This window comes from Salvelinus sp. IW2-2015, unplaced genomic scaffold, assembly GCF_002910315.2.
Source record: "Salvelinus sp. IW2-2015 unplaced genomic scaffold, ASM291031v2 Un_scaffold3728, whole genome shotgun sequence".
NCBI classification, from domain to species: Eukaryota; Metazoa; Chordata; class Actinopteri; order Salmoniformes; family Salmonidae; genus Salvelinus; species Salvelinus sp. IW2-2015.
Genome location: NW_019945005.1, coordinates 19,279 through 30,644, shown reverse-complemented (window position 1 = coordinate 30,644; position 11,366 = coordinate 19,279). Strand labels below are relative to the sequence as shown.

Genomic DNA, 11,366 nt, shown 5'->3' with positions numbered 1-11,366 from the left:
TTGTTAAAAGTATTCAGTGCATGACAATGTATCATGACTTAAATTAGCCATCATAGCTAACTGTCGTACTGACCAAGCTAGCTAACGTTAGCTAATAAACAGTTGGTCTCAAAAATATCATCACATACATCTGATAGGTTTATCCTCCTCTTCTTTGACATCTTTGATTTTCTTTGATCGCCTCCCAAATAATCTGGCATTGCTAATGTTATTCTGTGTATAAAGTTTTACTAGAAGATTTTGTGCTTCAGCACAACAAGGATTACACAGCAGGTTTGTTACTTCCGCTATGCACAATTGACCGGAAATGGAGTCGGACCTTTATTTGACGACCCATTGTCATAATGTTCCAATTTAAAAAAAAATCATATTTATACAACCAATATCTGTTCAAATGTATGAATGTTTAAAAAAAATTAAGCGGCATACTTAATATTAGCATAACAGTCGTTTGTGAGAAGATGTCTCTGAAATTTAAAACTATTATTTAGGAACTAAACATAAGAATCACGTGTGCCAATGTTCAATATTGCATTGGTACAGTATTATTGTTAGATACTTAAGTCTCCTGTGTTTATCTTTTAGTGTGGACAGAAACAAGTACCAGATCCACATTCCTCTGCCTCCCAAGATTGACCCCACAGTCACTATGATGCAGGTAAGACGTGACACAACCGCTTGATCTCAATTCAAGATCTGTTTCCTCACCTTTATCTGCACCGATTGRAAAAGTACTTGACGGCTGAAAACAATATGGTAGAAGCTCATCCTTAGGTTGGCTATCACCCGGTCAGCGCTTTCAGATCAGTGCAAAGAAGGCCAACATCTGTTTTGAGAAAGGGGTTTTATTCATTAGGGCAAACCGTAGCAAAACTTTTTGCAACAGAAAAAAATATGTTTCTTCTTGTTCAAGTTCTGGGGTGTAATCACTAGCCCAAAACATTTTTGCTACTAAAACTGTTTACTGCAAATGAAAAATTCTTTGCAACAGAGTTTCTATTGGACAAATTCAGGTAGGTCCCTCCCCCTTTGGTTCAGTTTGGTTCCTAGTGAATACACCTCAAGTAGTGCCTCCCTGTTTGTCATTTTTCTGCTTGGTGCCTAATGTTTACGACCATGGCCTGAAATAAGGATACTTTTCAACGTATTGTAGCTACCTGAACTAACAGCAACGTCTCTCCCTGTCTCTGTTCCTGTCTACTAGGTGGAGGAGAAGCCTGATGTGACCTACAGTGATGTGGGTGGATGTAAAGAGCAGATTGAGAAGCTCAGGGAGGTGGTGGAGACCCCACTGCTCCATGTAAGTGTTCCTATAGTCTCGATTTGTCATTTATAATTACTCTACCGAATATCACAAAATGCGTATAAACTATACATTCATGACATTTAAAATGAGAAAGTATCAATAAGTACAGGCCATAAACACACATCGGTGAGTGCCCTCAGATTTCCTGCATTGTGGCAGGGTTATTAGACATCTTGTACACTTAAAACATATTGGATCCTTTGTACCTCTGCTGATGTCTCTCTCGTTGTCCGTTCTGCTTCAGCCCGAGAGGTTTGTCAACCTGGGTATGAGCCCCGAAGGGGTTCTGCTGTTCGGCCCACCCGGTACAGGTAAAACCCTGTGTGCCAGAGCCGTGGCAACCGCACCGATGCCTGCTTCATCAGGGTCATCGGCTCAGAGCTGGTCCAGAAATACGTGGGAGAGGTGAGTCAATGATGGATGGTGAAGTTGCCCCAGAACTGATTTTGGGTCAGTTTAATATTTCCCCAGTAATGGTTATGTTGGATCGGAGGATGGGAAGCTGATCCTAGATCTGTATATAGGGGAAACTCAACCCTGAGCGAGTCACAATAGTTGTATTGAATTGAATTTGAAGAACTCAGGATGATGGAGAATTAACTCAAGAATGTGGTCCTGAATCAGTGTGAGCTTACCTTGTTCTCTGTGCTTTGTTTCTCTCCTCAGGGTGCCAGAATGGTGCGGGAGCTTTTCGGATGGCCAGAACCAAGAAGGCATGCCTCATCTTCTTCGACGAAATTGACGCTATTGAGGTCAGCACTTAAAAAAAAACTTGTGTACTGATTTAAATGCCAGACAACTCTGTAAAAAACACATTTATGCATTTCACAAGAAGTGGTAGTAAGTAGCCTTGTCCGAGCCAGACAACCCATAGAGCAGGAGGCAGCTTGACGTGCACAGGATGCTCATCTTGTCACAGAAATAGTAGCCCTGTCTGTTATTGTGCCTCGACTTACATGTGGGTTGTCTTGTCTTGTAGGGGCCCGTTTTGACGGGAGCCGGTGGGACAATGAGGTCCGAGGACCATGCTGGAGCTCATCAACCAGCTGGACGGCTTCGACCAGGGGGAACATCAAGGTCCTGATGGCCACCAACCGGCCGACACCCTGGACCGGCCCTCATGAGGCCCGGGCGACTGGACAGGAAGATTGATTCAGCCTGCCAGACCTGAGGTGAATACAATGTCTGATTAGAACGGGAGTAACTCTGATCTCGACTCCAGTCCCTAATGGCACCCTTTCCCTTTGGATCCTGGTCTAAAGTAGGGCACTATATTAGGAAAGGGTGCCATTTGGCTGGTCAAAAGTAGTCACTATATAGGGAATAATGTGCATTTGGCTGGTCAAAAGTAGTGCACTATATTAGGGAACAGGTGCCATTTGGCTGGTCAAAGTAGTGCACTATATTAGGGAAGTGCCATTTGGCTGGTCAAAAGTAGTGCACTATATTAGGGACAGAGTGCCATTTGGAACGTAGCCACTGACTCCTCCTGACTTGGTGAATATGCAGAGGATAGATTACATCATTAAAAGGTGGTAAATGTAAAAAATGATGAAGATGAATGAAGTTAGCTGCCACAATTACTCCTACTGATAATGTGAAGATGTGATTGGGTTGAGATGTACTCCTCAATATGAATGTAGTGGCCTGGCAGTGTGGTAAAGAATGAGGTGTTGTTTCAGGGTCGTACCTCACATCTTCAAGATCCATGCCCGCTCCATGAGCGTGGAGAGAGACATCCGCTTCGAGCTGCTGGCTCGTCTCTGTCCCAACAGCACAGGTAAGATGACCGACACCGCGTTGTTCCGGTGATGCGACACAAGGGGGCACCACTATTTTTAGTAATTGACATGTAAAAGGTTGCTTGGATTCTCTACCCTGCACTCTACTGCAGCCCAATGACGGGCTCCAACCATGTAGCCCACACCTGTCAAGCCGTATTTGGGATGCACGGTAGTCAAACAGTCACACCGTTTGTTTTGTCCTTCAGGTGCCGAGATTCGCAGCGTGTGCACGGGGCGGGTTGTTCGCCATCCGCCCCGCCGGAAGATCGCCACTGAGAAGGACTTCCTGGAGGCGGTCAACAAGGTCATCAAGTCCTACGCCAAGTTCAGCGCCACCCGAGATACATGACCTACAACTAACAGCAGCGCCTGCATCTGGGCTTGTTTCCCACGAGGCATGCTCATTCTGTCATTCAACATTACCTACACAATTAAAGTTTATTCCAGTTGGAGTTTTAAAGTTTTCATTCAATCACACATTGACCTGTACTATAAAACTGCATTGTTTATTGATGTAAAAGTCTTAAGCTGTAAGATATGTACAGTACATTTAAACCATCCATTTGAATGGTATATTATTATCACAAAATATTGATAACTTTCCAAATGTACAAATTCATAGCTTTGTATCACAACAAACACACATACAGCACTAGATGAGTGACTTAAATCGGACCAAACAGTGTTCAGCGGCTGTAGTGACTGGTTATTCATATAGTAAATTCAACTGCATATCACTGATTTAAAGACACTTGACAAAACAGCAGATTATTATCTATAGTGGCCATCCTGATTAGTTTGTTGTAGATTTGCACACCGATTGTACAATGACTGGAACTGTAATGATGCATTTCTTAGATATTCAGCAGGAAAGGGGTAACAAGAGGCCAATCGTTGAGGAAAACATCACAGTAAAAGTAACATCTATTCAACATGCCAGAGCTACAGTGGTGGGCCTATTCAGTGTTGCTCTCCTGGATCTCAAATGTAACCACTAAAGGGGGTGCTCTGAAAAGACCCTCGGCACTCAACAAAATGTGACTAAAAACCTGAGTGTTGCTATTTCTCTTCTACTTTGGGACAATGCTGTGAAGAACACAAGTGCTTGAAACCATTTCAAAAGACGAAGTAAATTCATAAATGGCTTGCTCTTAGCATAAAACGCCAAGAGTACTGCACGCTGCAGCCCATAGGAATGTTAGCAATAAAACCAAACTAAACCCATCTTTATTAAATATATCTCAGCTTAAAACAAAAAGTTGCACTTGGAGATGGGCGTTCAGACCATCTCCAGTCCCAACTCCCCTGGGTCACCTAAGCCTTGTTCACACTGCAGGCCTTAATGCTCAAATCATTTTTTTTTCATCCATTTTGGGATACTGACTTCCAAACATCAAGTTACAAGTTACCAAATCAGATTAGTTTGTGTTCAGACAGCAGTCATTTGCTGACATGGCTACGCTAGTTGTCATAGTAACAACGGTGTGTGCAGTGGTGTAGGCTGATTGGTGGTGTTTGTGCTTCCTAGCACTCAGAAGTTATGTAGCAGGCTAAGGTGACGACTCCTGCCATGGACGTTTCCCAGTTGCTTTGAATGTTCAAAATAATTTAAAACAATTAACAAGCTAGTTAACTACCACGTTCTTGTCAGAGTAGCTAGCAAGCATCAAGAGATGCCAAATAAGTCTAAAAACACCTTGAGGGCAAATAAATCAGATTTCACTGTTCAAACACGTCAGATGGCCAGGAATCAGATTTATATCTGACTTCCACCTACGAAGGTGGTTTGAAATGTGGCTAGRAATATCCTAATCCATTTGCTGTTCAGACTGCAGGAACAAAGRAACAGATTTGAATTGTTTATATATCTATATATAATAAAGGATTTGAGTCACTTCAAACTGYCAATGTGAACACGGCTTTAGAGCAGCCTTAGGTGCATGTGGCCCTGTGTCCCCTCCCCCTTGATGTCCCCCGTCGGACAATGTCATTGGATGGCAGGGATGGTGGGCGGGGCAGTCCGGCGCCGACAGTGCAATACGGCATCATGGACGGTGGGGAAGACCATTTCTGGGGTCGCGACCCCGGTGAAAAACTGCAGGGTGCGGAGTTCAGCCAGCAGAGTTCCTGTTAGGAAACAACACACAGCTGGTAGGTAGGCCTATATCTGACTGACTAGTGTTATCGTTGCTCAGGCTAGTGTCTTAAACAACCTCTAGTTCAGTTACCCTCAGGTKTTTTAATAGTAATCTAGACCAGTACGTTATAACTCACTGCTGCAGCCGGCGATGAAGACACACACATCCACAGCTGCATACTCCTTGATCACCTGCAGAGAGAAAAACTCATGAGAACACCACGAAATGAGGAAGTTGGAAACTTAAGAGTCGATCAGCAGTAACACCAGAGTCCTGTTYAGAAGGGCCCAACATTACGATAGAAATGTCATGAACAAAGCTGACATTACGCCCAATTCTGCATGACAAAGGCATATCTGTTCTACAACATATCTGTTCTGTAATGTTACACTTCTGAACAGACCCCAGTGCTCTGCGAGTCGAGATAAGGTCCCTTACCAACTTGATTGCTTTGGCTCCCACAGAATCGATGAAGTTGACGGGGGTCCAGTCCAGAATGAGGGTGTGGACAGGACAGAGGGGYTCTAGGAACCGGGTCTCCTCAGAGTCTRACTCTGTGTGGGTCTCGGCCACCTGCCCGTTCCCCTGCACCTCCAAGTGGTTCTGGGAGCCGCCCCCTGCCACCACTTYGTGAGTTACGCCCAGCTCCACATCCTGTCCCAATCACAAAACRACRGAAATTGTATCAGCTAATCATATAGGAGAATGAAGGAAACCAATATCGTGTCTGCCAATCACACAGTAGAATGAACGAGACCAAGTGTTAGCCAATCACAYAGTAGAATGAAGGAGACCAAAATTGTACCAGGCAATCACACCTCYTTTGGCTTCAAAYCAACCACAACAAGACTAACAGCAAAAGCCTCTTAGAAAATGACTACGGGAAGGCCTTCAATTCTGCCCGTCTGTCTGGTGTTCTGGTTACAGTGTCAATATGTGGCGTGTTTCAACAAGAAGCAGGGGAAGTAAACCAAATAGTGATATTGTGAGTGACAGAGTAGAAAAATCCCATATTGAATGGGCTCACCAGTTTGACGACAGCTCTCATTTTCTGTGGTGACTTGTGGTTCTGCTCTCCCTCTCTGCGCTCTGCTTCTTGAGTTCTCTTTTTCGGGCTTTCCGTATAGCCTGGAGATGTACGGGGTCCACTCCTGTCTGTACACATGTTTAAATATGACGAGACGGGAAAACAGCTTGGCCCATCCAATGCAAGGATCCCTCACTGAACTGTAGTGTAGCTACAGTCTACAGGAGAGATGGACTAGTTTGCTAGGCCTAAAGTGCTTTACCCGTAACATAGTCGGACAAAAATGAAAACTTATGCAACTCTGCATATTCCACACACAGAAACACACACGGCAGCTGAGATTACCTTCTCTTTGAGGGCGTTCAAATAAAGGTCACTGTTTGCAAAGTATATTGAAGAGTTTGAGTGGAAAATCTTAATCCCTGTGCATTCAGCTGCCTGGAACACAGAGGCAGAATCACAGGTTCTCACTCCTCATCCAACACCATGTACCTTCTCGTCTATCCAAGGGTAGTTACAGGCCAGTTACGGCCACTAAAGTTCATTTAATAAAACCTTGTCCACCATTACAATTTTTTGTGACAAACTACCGCTAGGCAATTGTTCAATACTTTAATGAAACCTAGCTTTTTAGTGCCTGCAACTGTAAAACCATACAGAGAGTTACAATATTACTTTTTCATATTCATCCACGTCACAGTACAGGCCTGTGTCCAGGACCTGTCCCAGGATCACACTCTTTGGGCTGTGGAGAAGAAGGGGCGAGGATATTGAAACGTTTTAGCACAGTTTATTTCATACATTTCCATTGGACAGATTAAACTGAAAAAATCTAACTTTTTTCCAAATGAAGCTGGTGATATGAATGGTTACCAGTGATCGTGAAGGGGATATTAGATACTAAACTTGAATATATTTCAGAAGTAGTAGGATGGTTTAGTACCTCTGTGTTCTGTAGATGACACTCAGGATGGCAAATCCTAAGGCCACCAGAAGTCCAAGATCAAGGCCCAACAGCACAGAGGCCACAAAGGCTACCAGCCAGATAGCCTGGAAGACATACAGACCAAAGCAACAATGGTTACAGATCCATAGTATAGGCCTCGTCCCAGATCTCTTTGTGCTGTGTATCCAATCTCTACAGTCACTGTCATGCAATGACCATATGATCATACGGTAAGAGAGCGCAAACTGATCTGGGACCAGGCTTCCATAGCAAACTGATCTGGGACAAGGCTACCATAGCAAACTGATTCTGGGACAAGGCTACCATAGCAAACTGATCTGGGACACAAGGCTACTATAGCAAACTGATCTGGGACAAGGCTACCATAGCAAACTGATCTGGAACAAGGCTACCATAGCATGACATGTACTGAAGGAATCTGTCCGATTGGGTTTTCTGGTGCGATGTGGTCATGGTGCGGTCAGATCATTTAAATTGTTTACATTTTAGTCAATTCAGAAAGTAAACCAAATTCTAAGTTTTCTACATTGAAAAGCATTTAAGATAATTGGAATTTCAATGTACTTCCTGAAATGACCCTGGGTCGGATGTAATCAGAAGGAGTTGTGTTGCGGTCCAGACTCACCAACTCGATCTTGCTGGTCCTCCACAGGGCAGGGATGTCCCTGAATTGTTTAAACATCCCCAGCAGGTTAACCATGATGATGGCAGCCAGCGCAGTCTGAGAGGACGGGACGGGACGGGGGGGGACAGGACGGGGTCAGGTTTGAGTTGGGATGAATTACCATTCAAAAGAATAGGATTGGACATTTCAATGCAAATATTTATTATATAGGCTACTGTAATAGCGATTCAAATTCCAACATCAATGCAACTTTTTAATTGGTTGACATTTTGCAAGGGATATATTAAATAAAGATAGTGCCTCTGACAGGACTGTTTCCCTTCCTCATTCTTCCTTAGCCGTCTCATAGAACACCCGCTGTAGGTGGAGTTGGTCGGTAACAGTTACACCCACCTGTGGCAGAGGCTGGAAGACAAAACCAATGGCCACCACCACCAGCAACACCACCATAGACGACAACAGACCCGCAATCTGCAAAGACACACAGAGATAAGKTAACACAYCTATCATTTAGCCTTCCTTGAGTCTGCACAGAAGCGTCTGTGGTTTATCTAATCTTTATTGCTTCACGGCGCCAATTTAGCTCCYGTTATGAGGTGACACATGTAATGAAAGGACAACTGTGTCATGTTAATGGCCATACACTCAGTGTGGGCCCAGCAAACAGGATGGGTGTGTGTGTGTGTCACTGTATCAAATCAAATTTTATTTGTCACATGCGCCGAATACAACAGGTGTAGACCTTASAGAGAAATGCTTACTTACAARCCCTTAAAAGTAACAATTAAAGAGCAGCAGTAAAATAACAATAGCGAGACTATATACAGGGGTAACGSAACAGAGTCAATGTGCGGGGGCACCGGTTAGTYGAGKTAATAYGTACATGTAGGTAGAGTTATTAAAGTGACTATGCATCTATGTATGTGTGTGTGTCTGCGCATGCGTGTGTTACCTGCGTATTGCCCCCAGTGCTCTCCTGCACCAGACTGCGGGACATGGAACAGGTGATGGCGAAGGTGTGGAAGAAGGAGCTGACAAAGTTACACAGGCCCAGGGCAATCAGCTCCTACAGGGCAACACAGAGCCAACGGGTTAGGCTCTGGGGTAAAGTATCCCATAGGTACAGATCTAGGATCAGCTTCCCTCCCCCAATCCTAACCATTTGTGGGGGAAATGCTATGGCGTTCTTTGACATCTCCACTCTCCAAGGCTATAATGGCTACAGTACTGTGGAGAAACTGACCTGGTTACCATCCACACTGTAGCCGTGTTTCAGAGCAAAGATCTTGGCCAAAGAGATTCCCATGGAGAAGCCCACCACCGCTATGGCGATAGAATCCGTTACCAAGTTGGGCAACAGAGAGAAGTCTGGGATTGCAGGTGGAAGCAGCCTGGAAACAAATAACAAATATTGTCTGAAAAGTTGACTGAATAGTAACAAATGTTTGTACAGTACATGTCTTCTGATGCTGTTACTTGTGCATTTTGACTCACTAAACACTTTTTGGACCATAATATGCCACCGATACCTTTTCCCACTATAGAGCTGACCTGAACCGTACTGGCTTGGATATTGGGTTCTCACAATGTGCTTTCAGATTCTAACCATGTAGGATGCATACAGTAACCCGTTTGATTTGGCTGGTTCAGTTCAGTACAGCTTGGTTTGGATCGGCCCAGTAGTATGAAAAGTCCTTCTCTTACCCGGATGGAATTGYCCCGACCACGTCCACTTGGTAGTTCTCTGACAGACTGAGACCATAGGAGATCCCCGTTGAGACCATGACCACAATGATCTCTCCAGGGATGGGCACAGGCAGCTTCTTCTTGAAGCGCTCGTTGAGGTCCTTCACGCAGTAGAGGACCACCATGCAGACCACGCCCACAATCAACGTGGTCACRTTGGTGCTGGTGATGTCACTGAACACGGCCGTAACACTCTGGGAGGAGAGAGGGGGTGTGAGAGACCTGGGAGTGTGTCCCCGAGAGCATTGCATAAAACTCACAATCTATATTTATCAGGAATTAATCATTTGTCGATTTATAACTAAACCATGCAGGCTTGTAAACTAGGCCTAATGCCCATGTATTACAGCAGAGTACATCCACGGACTCCTATAATGTGGATGACTTTCCTGTCTGCTGCCGTTTAAAATTTAACCACTCGTCTCTTATACACATCTAGCTCTGTATAAGAGACAGACTTTCCTGTCTGCTGCCGTTTAAAATTTAACCACTCCATTCCTCATGCAGGGGACCCCATCCAGCGGCAGAGGCCTCAGAGGCCCCGTCAGTAACTCACGTGAAGAGCGGACAGGGGCCCACTGAAGCGCGGGGTCTGGATGCCCAGCAGGTATTTAAGCTGAGAGATGAAGACGTGGACTGCCGCGGCCGTGGTGAATCCGCGTACCAGGGGCTCCGTGAGGTAGATGGCCACAAAGCCAAACCGCAACAACCCCAGGACCAGCTGGGGGGAAAGGAAAGGAAAGAGACAGACAGAGAGAAAGACAAACAAGGGGAGAGTAGATGATGACGATTTACTTGCATAATAAATGTCAACATAGATAAAGTAGGTTGACATTAGGTCAACTAAGTTGCGGTCCTGTGGATCCCACTACGGTTGAGTAAACAGTGGGCGCTGAGCAACCTGTTGAAACCACAAACCCCCAAGGTTATGGGATGATCCTTATCTTCARCATGAAAACTTTGACCTTATTGAGAGACTGACTAGTGGTGGGAAAGCTAGTGGCAACATGGAATAATCAGTGGTCTCATGCACTTACTGTCCAGCAGAGAGGATGCTGGGTTATTTGAGGGGACATTTTTCTGAAGGTGGAAGAGGGGAGTGTAACCCACCTGTATGACTCCCACCAGGGTGGTGAGGACTACGGCTACGTGGACCCTCCTGGCATCGCGGGCCTCTGTGTCGATGAAGACGGTGGTGTTGGTGGCGGTACCATTCAGGGCCTGGATGGTGAACATGGAGTCAGGGGCCTCCCTCACCACCACTCCTCCAATCATCAGGCTGATCACCGCAAACGTGGCCTGCAGAGAGCACAGCCACAACATTAGGGGTGTCAAACTCAACTCTCGAGGGCTGAATGTTAGCTGTTTTTGCTATTTCCTTTCCATGTGTGGTAGCAGGCTGCCTCATGGTTAAGAGCGTTATGACACTAACCGAAATGTCGCTGGTTAAAATCACAAAGCCGACGAGGTGAAAAGTCTGTCAATGTGCCCTTGAGCAAGGCACTTAACCCTAATTGCTCCTGTAAGTCGCTCTGGATAAGAGCGTCTGCTAAATGACTCAAATGTAAATGCAAAATGTGTTCAATTAAGACCAGACAACCAGGGAGTTCCTTACTAATTAGTGACCTTAACTGATCAATGAAGAACAGGAGAGAAGCGAAAACCAACCGACACTCGGCCTCCAGGAATTGACTTCCGACACCGCTGGGGGTTAATGGTTTAGGGGTAGGGCTTTTAAAGGGACAGGGTTAGGAGTTATAGGGTTCAGGGACA

General features: G+C 45.1%; 1 protein-coding gene and 1 pseudogene across 1 annotated transcript; one reads left to right on the top strand and one right to left on the bottom strand.

The window, feature by feature from the left end:
- Positions 1–205: 205 nt before the first annotated feature.
- On the top strand, positions 206–3,539 carry LOC112076398 (26S proteasome regulatory subunit 7-like; annotated as a pseudogene).
- A 38-nt stretch (positions 3,540–3,577) lies between these two features.
- LOC112076394 (prestin-like) lies at positions 3,578–10,931 on the bottom strand. Its single transcript, XM_070441300.1, is given in 15 exon segments — positions 3,578–5,217; positions 5,365–5,419; positions 5,667–5,882; positions 6,256–6,302; positions 6,305–6,383; positions 6,601–6,693; positions 6,931–7,000; positions 7,199–7,305; positions 7,848–7,943; positions 8,241–8,318; positions 8,800–8,913; positions 9,091–9,238; positions 9,552–9,787; positions 10,150–10,314; positions 10,704–10,931. Coding segments are annotated over 15 exon segments (1,857 nt in total). The 5' UTR covers positions 10,917–10,931; the 3' UTR covers positions 3,578–5,077.
- Between the last annotated feature and the right edge of the window lie 435 nt (positions 10,932–11,366).